The sequence below is a fragment of the Dendropsophus ebraccatus genome, chromosome 12 (assembly GCF_027789765.1).
Source record: "Dendropsophus ebraccatus isolate aDenEbr1 chromosome 12, aDenEbr1.pat, whole genome shotgun sequence".
Taxonomy (NCBI): domain Eukaryota; kingdom Metazoa; phylum Chordata; class Amphibia; order Anura; family Hylidae; genus Dendropsophus; species Dendropsophus ebraccatus.
Genome location: NC_091465.1, coordinates 15,282,627 through 15,296,078, shown reverse-complemented (window position 1 = coordinate 15,296,078; position 13,452 = coordinate 15,282,627). Strand labels below are relative to the sequence as shown.

Here is a 13,452-nt window from a genome sequence, read left to right as displayed (position 1 = left end):
TAGAAGTTTGTAATTTACTTTAAAAAAAAAAAATATCTTCCAGTACTTATCAGCTGCTGTATGTCCTGCATGAAGTGGTGTATTCTTTCCAGTCTGACACAGTGCTCACTGCTGCCACCTCTGTCCATGTCAGGAACTGTCCAGAGCAGAAGCAATTCCCTAGAGAAAACCTTTCCTGCTCTCCAGACTGGAAAGAATACTCCACTTCCTGCAGGACATGCAGCAGATGATAAGTACTGGAAGAATGGAGATTTTTTTTTTTTTTTTATATAGAAGTAAATTACAAATCTCAGGCACCAGTTGATTATTTTCTTTTCTTTTTTTTTTTGTGAACTACCCCTTTAAAGGAGTTACCAAGGTAAGTATTGAGAGGAGGAAATCACTGGCTGAGTCCCTAGCTAGAGTGTACAGCAGAAACAGGAATACCATTACAGGATGTGAGAAATTGAAAGGAACAGAGTAAGCGGTTTGTATTAGAGCAGATGGAAAACATAAAATACTATGGAAAGGTAGTAAAATGACTGTACTTACCAATATCAGTTTCACAGACTTGCATTGGGAGTCTGTCTTGGTCAGGTGTCACAGAACTGGGGTAAAACCCCCTTACTTCAAACTTTTCCTGGTTCATACTAGCATCTGGTTTAGGTCTGAGCAACCAAACTCGGACCGATTCAACATTTTTGGCATGTCAAAAGTGTTTTTAAAGTGACAGTGCCCGTTTAGTGCAAGCCAACCAATAAGTAGTCAAAACAGAATTTAAGGGGTACTCCAGCAAAAAAAAAATTGTCAGATCAACTGGTGCCGAAAACTGCCAGAGATTTTTCGTTTACTTCTATTATAAAATCTCCAGTCTTCCAGTACTCATCAACTGCTGAATGTCCTGCAGGAAGTGGTATTGTTTCCAGTCTGGAGAGGTTTTCTATGGAGATTTGCTGCTGCTCTGGACAGTTCCTGACATGGACAGAGGTGGCAGCAGAGAGCACTGTGTCAGACTGGAAAAAATACACCACTTCCTGCATGACATACAGCAGCTGATAAGTATGGGAAGACTTGAGATTTTTTAATAGAAGTAAATTACCATTTTTTTGGTCCTTTCTAAAACCAGTTGATTTGAAACAAAATAATTTTTGCTGGACAACCCCTTTTATAGATGTTCCGAATAAAACTCATAGTAATAAATGTTATCGGCGATGTAGCCTTGTAGGTGAGCGGCAGTCTCGTTTGTATCAGTACTCAGACGCATATTGGCTAATATAAAGGGACCCTTAGAGACTCTGGTCAAACATCTACAACTAAGGATAGGGTCACACGACGTTTTTATCATCCGTTTTTGCAAAAAAAAGGATGAAAAACAGATGGAAAAATGGATGTATTTGTGGTTTTTTTTTATCGACTTCCATTATAAAAAAAAAATGGATCAAAACGCATCCTTTTTTTCTTTTCAAGGCTGGGTTCACACTACGTTTTTGCATCAATTTTTTCCATCCGTTTTTTGCAAAAAAACTGATGGAAAAAAAAAGATGCAACTTTGTGCATCAGTTTTTCCATTGACTTCCATTTAAAAAAAAAATCAAAACGGATCCGTTTTCTTTTTACGGACAAAAAAACGTGGTCAACATTTTTTGTCCGTCAAAAAAAAAAAAAAAACTAATTTGTTTTGATCCTTTTTTTCTATAATGGAAGTCACTGGAAAAACGGATGCACAAAGTTGCATCAGTTTTTTCCATCCCTTTTTCATCCGTTTTTTGCAAAAAACTAATGAAAAAAATGGATTTCAAAAACATAGTGTGAACCCAGCCTAACAAAAATAAGGTCAGCTATGTTTTTGTTTACGTTGAAAAAAAAAAATGCGTTTTGATCTTTTTTTAATAATTGAAATCAATGGAAAAACAGATGCAAGTAAATATATCCGTTTTTCATCCTGTTTTTTTTTTTTTTTTTCAAAAATGGATGGAAAAAAAAGTAGTGTGAACCCAGTCTTATACGCAGCAAAATCCGCAGTATTTTCGCTACCGTTATAGACAGATTTCCTACAGTCACAAATCAGACAATGGCGTCTTATACAGATTAGAATTTGGCGCAGACTGAGCGGCGTGCAGTGTGACCTTAGGCATTAGGACCCAGCAATGATTGCCGTCAGATTGGGCCTGTCAGCCTGGCTGCCCACGTCTCCTCATTTCCCCGATCACAGTTGGTCTCCTGTCCCTAAATAACACACACACTGGGATAATGCAGTAAGGAGGGCGCAGGAGCGGCGAGCAGAGCCGCCGGTGGCATCACATGGAGCCGGGATGAGGGATGCGCCATTTGGTTTTATCTCACCGCGCCGTGCAAAGTGATATTGTTTTCCTTTTGCTCGCGCTCCCTTATCGACAGCAGGAGTTTAATTACAATTAAATAGCTAGCAGAAAACAAAAGCAGCGGTAAGGAAACCGCGCGGGCGGGGGAGGGCGGACGACGGGGAAATTTTCAATGAAGTCAGGCGTTAAAAAAAGGAGAGCGGTGTCACCGGGGAACGACAAGAAAGTCGCAGGATGCGGTGACCTGCCGGACCCTCCTGTCTGCAGATCAGATGCACAATGGGGGGGGCCTGTGTCTGTTCATGGTCGTAACAGAATGACGCTATATAATCACCCCGAGAACTGCGGCAACTGTGCTCACCATGTTATCTGTGGTGTTACATAGGACTGCAAGGAACACTTATTATACTATAGTATATCACTGTGGTGTTACATAGGACTGCAGGGGACATATACTACATTATCTGTACTCAGAGATATCACTGTGTTATCTGTGGTGTTACATAGGACTGCAGGGGACATCTACTACATTATCTGTACTCAGAGATATCACTGTTATCTGGGGTGTTACATAGGACTGCAAGGAACATGTATATTATCTGTACTCAGAGATATATAATTGTTTTATCTGTGGTGTTACATAGGACTGCTGAGAGTTATCACTGTGTTATCTGTGCTGTTACATAGGACTGCAAGTGACATCTACTACATTATTTACTCAGAGTTAGCACTGTGTTATCTGTGGGGTTACATAGGACTGCAGGTCACACCTACTACATTATACTCAGAGATATAATTATGTTATATGTGGTGTTTCATAGGACTGCAAGGAACGTCTATTATATTATCTGTACTCAGATATCACTGTGTTATCTGTGCTGTTACATAGGACTGCAGGTAACATCTACTACATCATCTTTACTCAGAGATATCACTGTGTTATCTGTGTTGTTACATAGGACTGCAGGTGACATCATGATCTACTGCATTATCTGTAATTAAGAGAGTTATCACTATGTTATCTGTGGTGTTACATAGGACTGCAGGTCACATCTACAACATTATCTGTACTCAGAGATATCACTGTGTTATCTGTGGTGTTACATAGGACTGCAGGTCACATTTACTACATTATGGGGGAGATTTATCAAAGGGTGTAAAATTTAGACTGGTGCAAACTGCCCACAGCAACCAATCACAGCTCAGCTTTCCTTTCAGCACTGCCCAAAGCTGAGCTGTGATTGGTTGCTGTGGGTAGTTTGCACCAGTCTAAACTTTACACCCTTTGATAAATCTCCCCCTATGTGTGTAGCATGCTGGGAGTTGTAGTTGGGTAGTGAGTGGTTGGGGAATGCTACTTTTGGCTTTGTTCTGAGCATAAGACCAGTATGAAGTTCTCCCATCTCCTATATATTATATCTATATACCTCACAGTGTGTTACGTTGCCTAGTGCATACAGCCCCCACCCCCGGTCTGGGACTTCAGCTCTGTCATCCATGGCAATGTACTCGCTAGCTCCTGTGCCCCATATGTTACCCGAGCTCCAGCTATACGCTGTGTAGTGGTGCGGTTGGCATCTAGAGCAGCTGTGGTGTTAAAAATACATAGGCAATCTGCATGGCGGGCGGCCCAGGGTGGACCCGGCGCAGCATGGAATTAACAAATGCCTGGCGTGTTCCCTTCCTCCTCCGGGTCACGGCGTGGATACAGTGGGGGAGATTTATCAAACATGCTGTAAAGTGAAACTGGCTCAGTCACATCCGGCAACCAATCAGATTCCACCTTTCATCCCTCACAGACTCTTTGGAAAATGAAAGGTGGAATCTGATTGGTGCAACTGAGCCAGTTTTACTGTACACCATGTTTGATAAATCTCCCCCATTATATCCTATCCAGTTACAACTGATACAAGGCCCCTATAATATGAGACAGGCCTAACATGGCAGGGTTTACCCTTCAATAAGCTGACAGCGTGGCCATCCTGAGCTTCCTGTTTCATGAATAGACTTTAAAGGGGTACTCCAGCATTTGGTTTTTTTTTGTTAAATAAACTGGTTTCAAAAAGTTACATTGATTTGTCCATGTCAGGAACTGTCCAGAGCAGTAATAAATCTTCATAGAAAACCCCTCCTGCTCTGGACAGTTCCTGACATGGACAGAGGTGGCAGCAGAGAGCACTGTGTCAGAGTGGAAAGAATACACCATTTCCTGCAGGACATACAGTAGCTGATAAGTACTGGAAAACTGGAGTTTTTAAAATAGAAGTAAATTACTAATCTATATAACTTTCTGAAATTAGTTGATTTGAAAGAAAAAGAATAACACAGAATAACATAGTAAAAGGCTTGATAACTAGAGGAGAAATGGAGAAAATCCTGAAAGTTTAGTGATGAGATAAGTTTACAATGTGACTTTATGTTAATCAGGGAGGGCGATGCATTATGGGAAGTGCTAATAACAGCTCCCCATCAGCTAATAAACACAGAGACTTCACTTATGCCTGCAATAAAGTCAATTCGCCCGGCATCCACTAAACCGAAGGCTGGGGGGAGGGGCGGACGTCGGGCGACAGGAAAGACGTCCACAACAAGGTGACAAAGGAACAAAGAAAATCTATAAAGTCTTTCTCTGCGATTCCAGTAAACACTGGAGGGATCTATAGAGAACACAAAGGCCATCATGTATCCCGCCTGCTAGCCGTCACCCCGCCATGCTACTTGTCTACATGTCTCCTCCGCAATACAGAGCAGCGTATGAGCATTGTTATCCCCATCTATTAATAATTCAGAATGGGAGAGGAACGCAACAGGCGGAGGGTCCAGAGGATCCAGAGCCCGGCTCCATACACACCGCTGCAGAGCCGCCATAGAGGCTAGTAGATTAGAGTGTGTGTATAAATAGGGGGACCCCAAAACACAAGTCACCCACATCTACTCAGCAACCAAAGCTGCAGAATCACCATATCCTCACTCTGTACCCCAAGTGTCATCATGTCCTCATCCTGTACCCCAAGTGTCATTATCCTGTACCCCAAGTTTCAGCGTGTCCTCATCCTGTACCCCAAGTGTCAGTGTGTCCTTATCCTGTACCCCAAGTGTCAGTGAGTCATTATCCTGTACCCCAAGTGTCAGTGTGTCTTTATTCTGTTCTCGAATACTTGGTGTACAGGGTGACGGCACATTGACACTTAGGGTACAATGATATATAGGCATGGGGGTACAGGACAATGACTAAGTACAGAATGACGACACGCTGACACTTGGGGTACAGGACAGTGACACTTGGGGTACAGGACAAGGACACGCTGACACTTGGGGTACAGGACAAGGACACGCTGACACTTGGGGTACAGGACAAGGACACGCTGACACTTGGGGTACAGAACAAGGACACGCTGACACTTGGGGTGCAGGACAAGGACACGCTCACACTTTGGGTACAGGACAAGGACACGCTGACACTTGGGGTACAGGACAAGGACACGCTGACACTTGGGGTACAGAACAAGGACACGCTGACACTTGGGGTGCAGGACAAGGACAAGCTGACACTTGGGGTACAGGACAAGGACACGCTGACACTTGGGGTACAGGACAAGGACACGCTGACACTTGGGGTACAGGACAAGGACACGCCGACACTTGGGGTGCAGGATAATGACACGTGGATGTCCGCTGTGATTTGCACAGTGAATCGGCAATATGTACGGTACTTGTTGCACTGTGACCCCCGTCAGTCGGAGGATTCCAGGAGGGGAGCAATAATCTCAGGGTCCTCAGAGACTCTTTAGACAAGAGGAGACATAAGGAATAAAATGAATGGAGATGTATAACATGAGTATAATAAGAGGCTCCTGTATCTACACAGAGATGCTAAAGAGGGGCCCCAGAGAGCGGCACGGTGCCAGGCCCAGAACAATGAGCAATCTCTTCTCCATACAGCTGTAGACTGGAGTCGGCACTGCACAGAGCCACAGCTCCCCCTGCAGGCTGCCGTGGGGTAGTGCGCCGCTCAGGGAGGAGGTTTTTCTCTCGCTTTGATGTGAATCTTTGCAGTTTCCAGGGATTTTTGTGACTTTGTGTCCTCGCTGCGTTCTTCAGCTCATGTGCCGGGGAGAGACGACCGCCCGCTGCTTGTAGTTTATTATTATTATTTTTTGCTGTCTCTCCCCTGGGGATTTGTAAGTGAAATTCGCAGTTATTGTGCTGATGATCGGATTTCATCTGGAACAAAAATACTCGATTAATCTGAGAATCGGGACGCTGAACCGTGAAATTGTGAATAAAGGACTGTGAGTCCCATACTGGCGGCAACCGGAGGTACATTCCCCTCCCCCACAATGGAATCCTGACACTTGGGATATAGATTTTGGCTGACATGGGGGACTGATACACTGTCCTACATAGCTGCAGACAGGACTGGATTATGATGGGTTTCAGGTTACTGTTTACTGACAGCAAGCAGAGATATTGTCACTCGGAAAGAATTGTACTCTCCCAACTACAGTGAATGAGCTTTTTACATTATTCCTTTTGCTTTATCTTGCAGGTCCCCCGATCATCTCCAGCACGCAGACCCAGCACGCCTTACATGGAGAGAAGGGACAGATCAAGTGCTTCATCCGCAGCACTCCGCCCCCGGACAGGATCGTAAGTATGGCGGCCAGGCGGTTTGAGACGGCACAATTTCATTTTGTGACAATTTGTAGATTCATTTCCATATCAGTCGCTCCCCCCTCCCCCTTCAAACAACTTCACAAATTCTCCATCGCTTCCCAAGCAGCTATTCACTGTATTTTGTATAAGCCCATAAAGCACTTTGCTCCGTCCATTGTTGCTTCCTCCGGTCGGATAATGGTCGCATTACTCTGTGACTTCTAATGGCCGCCCATCCTCTCAGACCGATGAATCGCGTGGCCAAAACAGTCGGTGGCGTCTAAAATGGGAGAATTAACGCCGTCTCCTGATGAGGCTTAATGAGAGCGTCATGTATCGTTCATGGTCTCAACTTAAACCAGCGCTCGACTCCGAACAATCTGTCCGGAAAAAGTGCGGCAATTATAGGCCCGTCGTCCTGCTGCTCCGGGCAATCTCAGGCCTAATGCCTTTAATCACTTTCCTGCAGCAGAATACACCATCAGAGAAATCCAGTGTTTATCTACCTCCATAGTGGCCGGTGTATTGTATACATGCAGGTACACATGGACAGATGGGGGGGGGGGTTAATCCTCTCTTTCTCCTGAGTGAAGCTCATCAACTCATCTCCTCTTCCTCCTGAGGATCACTTGTCCACTCATTCCCTCTTCCTCCTGAGGGATGCTAGTCCTCTCTTCCTGGTGAAGTTATGCTCCTCCGCTCATCCCCTCTTTCTCCTGAGGGATGCTCATCCTCTCCTCCTCCTGGTAAGGGGATGCTCATCCTCTCCTCCTCCTGGTAAGGGGATGCTCATCCTCTCCTCCTCCTGGTAAGGGGATGCTCATCCTCTCCTCCTCCTGGTAAGGGGATGCTTATCCTCTCCTCCTCCTGGTAAGGGGATGCTCATCCTCTCCTCCTCCTTAAACATGCTCATCCTCTCCTCCTCCTGAAGGGATGCTCATCCTCGCCTTCTCCTGAGGGATGCTCATCCTCTCCTCCTCCTGAGTGGAAGCTCATCCTCTCTCCCCCCTGGTAAGGTTATGCTCATCCTCTCTCCCTCCTGAGGGATGCTCATCCTCTCCTCCTCCTGAGTGGAAGCTCATCCTCTCTCCCCCCTGGTAAGGTTATGCTCATCCTCTCTCCCCCCTGGTAAGGTTATGCTCATCCTCTCTCCCCCCTGTTAAGGTTATGCTCATCCTCTCTCCCTCCTGAGGGATGCTCATCCTTTCCTCCTCCTGAGGGATGCTCATCCTCTCCTCCTCCTGAAGGGATGCTCATCCTCTCTCCCTCCTGGTAAGTATATGCTTATCCTTTCCTCCTCCTAAGGGATGCTCATCCTCTCTTCCCCAGGAGAGCTGGACACTTTTGTAGATTGACATTCCTATTATCTGGTCAAGCATCGCCCATCATCCACCACAGTGCATCACCTGCAGAGCCTCAGACCTACATGAAACGCACTCCTATCATCCACAGCTTCTATTCCAGAGCCTCCGCTCCAGTCAATACGGCCGCTTCTCCAGAGTCTTGCGCACATTCCAAAAATAAAACCAGGACATCTTTGATCTTCTTTCTATCAATTTCAGCGCCCGCAGGCTCACAGATAGCTGGGGGGAGAGGAGGCTTTGTGTAATCTATTTTTACCTCTTCCACCTACACACAAACAAGCCTGAGGATCTCGCCGAGCGTGTGCGTTCTGTGCCAAGAGATGCACAAACACTCATGAACTGATTAAGAGAGATAATCACCAGAGAACAAGTAATTACATTACATATATCCACAGTCACAGCCCCACCGGGGGACCCAGCAGCCCAGTGGCCATTGTGTCAGAGGCTCCAGCTATAGGCAAAGTAATGGCGGTGAGATAGGTATACGCCATTTATACTAGAATCCCATCCAATGAAGCTCGGACCCACTGCTGCCGCCATGGTTCTGTACTTCTCTCTAGCTACATGTCCTGACAGCCTTCGTTGCATCCCATTATTTCTCCAGTTGTTGCAAAACCACAACTCCCATCATGCCTAGTCAACCTTTAATGCATCCCAACACTGCAGCCTATGCTCTAACCCAGGGATGGGGAACCTTCAGCCCTCCAGGTGTTGCAAAACTACAATTTCCATCATGCCTGGACAGCCAAAGCTTTAGCTTCCATATACTTCTGAGCATTGGAGCTGAATTTCAGCGGGTCAGGCCTAGGCTGTCAACCTTAAAGTGAATGTACCACTTCCCAACATAATCTTATTATTTTTTACATGACCTGATCATCATCAGCATGTAAATCCCAGTGGCGCCGCCCATTTTTCAAATAGCTACCCGGTTCCCACCATCTGCGCCATTTTATTAATATGCAAATAGGGGCGCCCCTACTACACCAATATTGCTTCCCCTCAGTGACGCGGCCAGACTTGATTCTGAAGGAGGCACATCGCTGAGTGGATATGGGTGCACTGGGGGCGCCCTATTTGCATATTAAGAAACTGGTACAGATGGCAGCGATTTGAAAAATGGCCACTGGTATCTATGCACTGGCAAGGTCATGTAAAATAATTTTTTTATGTAGGGAAATGGTACACTCTCTTTAATGAGGTTGCAATCCCTGCGACCCCTACAGCTACACCATTGGTTCAGTTTAGTCATCTGATGTCATTAGATTCTGACTGGTGCTGGGATTTCCTGCTGCGAGAGAGGCAGATAGAGTGGCTTCTTACAGGGAATACTGGTGAAAAGCCTAATGATTAGAGATGAGTGAACCCGAGTGAATCGAGTCGATCCGAACTTTCGGCATTTGATTAGCGGTGGCTGCTGAAGTTGGATAAAGCCCTAAGGCTATGTGGAAAACATGGATATAGTCATTGGCTGTATCCATGTTTTCCAGACAACCTTAGAGCTTTATCCAAGTTCAGCAGCCCCAGCTAATCAAATGCCGAACGTTCGGGTTCGGATCGACTCGAACCCGATTCGGTCATCTCTACTGATGATATGAAGGGAACAGAGTAATTCCAGGGGACAATACCTATGAGTGAGAGAACCTATCCATGTCCCTAAGAGTCGATCACATAATGAGGGGGTACGGGGGGGGGGGGATCTGTGTGTACACAAATAGGATGTGTATACACCTATATCATTTCATGTATACATCCTCCTCCTAGGCCTGGTCATGGAAAGAGAACGTCCTGGAATCAGGGACCTCTGGCCGTTACACGGTGGAGACAGTCAGCACGGATGAAGGCGTCATATCTACACTGAGCATCAGCAACATTGTGAGGGCCGATTTCCAAACCATATACAACTGCACAGCGTGGAACAGCTTTGGCTCCGACACAGAGATTATACGACTGAAGGAGCAAGGTGAGGGGGCGGGATATGCATGCATGAATAAAGGTGACCCTTAAAGGGGAACGCCACCCTAGCTTACCTCATAGAGACATATTAACAAGCAGGACACCATCTCCAACCTAGTGCCAACAAACTCAATATAATACCAGTGGTGTATGACCAGAGCTGGAGAGTCTATAGAAATCTATATCTTGCCTCAAAGGATGGAATAAATGCAAAAATAAAGTGGATGAAGAGATAAACTATACTTTTACGGTGGCATTCCCCTTTAAATTCTGGTTGCTGCATTTGAATGATTACATTTGAATGATTATTACTGGTTAATTTAGACCCAGATGTATAGGACCTATACATTTAGGACTTAGTGGGCCCCCCTTCCCTACTCTGCAGGTGCTACTGAGAAATATCCTATAAAGAAAATCTTATTATACGCTTTTGGTGTTTGCAGCGGAACAACTTACTTACCGACAAGCTGCCATTATGGCGTACATACTGCGATACCCAGTAGTTACCAATAGGGCTATGGGATTATTCAGTCAGAATGGGCTCAGCACCTATATCTACAGTGTGCATGGCTGTCATGCATTGTAGGACATGTAGTTCATTCTACAACAGCAGCTTACATTATAGATCTCGTCTGAGGAGGCTGTGCACAGTTCTGGGGGGAATTATTATATTCTGTAGTGTCTTTCCGTAGAAAACGTAATGTAAACTATCCAGAATGGTCATTATAGATGGCGGCACTCCTATCAGCATTGTGCGAGGTTGTGCTCTCACGTGTTACTGTGAATTCTTTGCTCTCTCTTATACTGATAGAGTTGCGACAGGTTTGCTACTCCAGTCACAGCCAGAGCTGCATTCGGAATTTTTTTTTTTTGTCTCAGCAGAACTTTACGACCACCTGCTGGTCCAGTGTCTGCAAATTCCAGCCTTGTGTGCCATTTCTTTGTAAGGGTGCTATTACACAAAGCGATTTTTCAACGAACAACTATTATTGATAGATGACCGCTATGGCGAACGACCTGAAATCGTTCACCCAATTACACAGAAAGATGAGCTAATTATGATCGTACTGTGTTCTCCACTACTGAGAACGACCTCTTATTGCATCCGAACGATTTGCAAACGATCAACGATAAAAATAGGTACAAATTCTATTAAACGACCAACGATTTCTCGTTGGTCGTTTACTCGTCTGACATTACACTAAACGATTATCGTTCAAATTCAAACGATTTAACGATTTTTTGAACTATAATCATTCAGTGTAATACCGCTTTACTACATTACTCTGTATCAATCTCCTGTTCTGGATTCTCCTGAATCTTTGAGGATCTTCTGTCCTCTTGGGCTGTATGACCTCACAGCTGCATTGACTTCTGCTTGTTCATTGTCTGCAGCAAACAATCTTCATAGCTGAGATGCACAGAGAACAGTGCACTTTGTACAATGGATATTTGTCCATTGCCTACTGCAAACCTTTTTCCCGTTAGGGTCCTTTTACACGGGCAGATTATCGGCCAGGAGCATCACTAGAAACTCTGCTGCAGCTGATAATCGGCCCATGTAAAAGTTATAGTGACTAACTGAAGAGCAGGAAAACGCCCGATTATCAACTGAGCACATCTTTTCTGCCTGATTTAAAATGTATCTTTATTGGCCGCACATCTCCCTGTGTAAACAGCTGTTTGTGCAGCCGAGAAAGATAAAGGGAAACTGACAGCACGAATATGTATATAGGATATACTGTACACATAGGATACATATATATGGATGGGTGCTCTCAGTTTATAGATCGCAAGCAGCAGTTTAAACCTACCAGCCACACTACTTGTCATCTGGCATCTGGTCCTTTGGCCGCCGTCGGCCTCCTCCAGAATGATTGACAGCTGGGGGAGGCGGGCCTGAAGATACAGCCGGCAGCCAGAGGACTGGAGAGCGGGATGCTGGTAGGTATAGACTGCTTGTGATCTGGAAACTGAAAGCACAGATATATACAGATTTTTGCTGTCAGTGTCCAGGGCTGTATGAACAATACAAGGATCATTCATACAGCCCATCAATTCCTCGTGCCATGTAAAGTCACAGCAAACAAGCTGCTGATCGGCTCTCATTTGCAGCCCCTGCGGCCGCGAAATCTGTTTGTCTAAAAGGACCCTTACTTTATAATCTGTTAAGATTTAAATGGCTATAAAGTGTTTTGTACAGACACTGAAACAGCAGGGGGTGCTGAGGTTCTGCAGACTAAAAAAAAAGTGATCTGGAATTCTGAAGGCAGCTCTGGATGTGACTGGAGTAAAAGGCATAGTGTAACACAAGACCAGTACAGCCAAGTATTATGTGTATTTAGATATTGTGAAATTATAGGCTGCAGTGTTATGTCACCAGCTAAGGACAGTACGTGGGGAGGGCGCCCCGATCACCCATTACGGGGACACCTCTGGGAAATTATCTGCAGCTAAATCAGGTGAAGAAAGTATTTTCAATATATAGTAAAATAGTCTCTGTCCGACGTCCGTCATGTCAGCGACATTTCACACCCGTTTGGTTCGCCGGCACCTGCGGCCCTGATGAGGTCGAGCAAATCTGTCACCTGCATCTGGCGCCATTTAATGGTTTACTAGAAACGTCTCCACAAATACAAATCCTCTACACAAGGAAAGGAAATGAAGACAATTTGTTAGTGAAGTTTAGACTGAAGATGTTTGACTTGTGTAATGTCTGGCTGCCAGAGGGCCCGCTACGATATTACACCGCGAACAGTTCATCACGGGAACCTCATTACATTGTCTGTAAGGTTATTATGGCGGCTAATGTAGTAGAAGGAACGAAGGAGCCTTCAAGGTGAAATCTGACACCAGCCTCTCCTGTCGTATTAGTTTACAGAAAGTGCAGAATAGGAAGGAAGCGCCCGGGCGGCCATTTTGATTTGGTTATAACATCGCCAAAGTAGACTCATCGTGAGGCAGTGAGATTGGATCAGGAACAAGATGATGCATTTATAGCTTATCCGACATGGTGCATGGGGACTACAGGCAGAATCTCAGAGATGCATTTGTAGCAGAGCTGAACTGTCAGTGTACAAGGGTGGAATTAAACATTAGCTTACTATGAGTGATGCTACACAGGGGGCGGGGCTGTGACTACCTATCAGGCATGATATAAGGGCTGGTTGTCAGCACCA

General features: G+C 45.2%; 1 protein-coding gene across 3 annotated transcripts in view; it reads left to right on the top strand.

Annotated features, from left to right (window-relative positions):
• Positions 1 to 13,452, top strand: part of KIRREL3 (kirre like nephrin family adhesion molecule 3) — a 590,858-nt gene that overhangs the window by 552,151 nt on the left and 25,255 nt on the right. For all 3 annotated transcript variants that reach the window (XM_069948169.1, XM_069948168.1, XM_069948170.1), the window contains exons 11-12: positions 6,850 to 6,950; positions 10,082 to 10,280. In XM_069948169.1, coding sequence (XP_069804270.1) covers positions 6,850 to 6,950; positions 10,082 to 10,280 — 300 coding nt within the window. The remainder of the gene's footprint in view (positions 1 to 6,849; positions 6,951 to 10,081; positions 10,281 to 13,452) is intronic.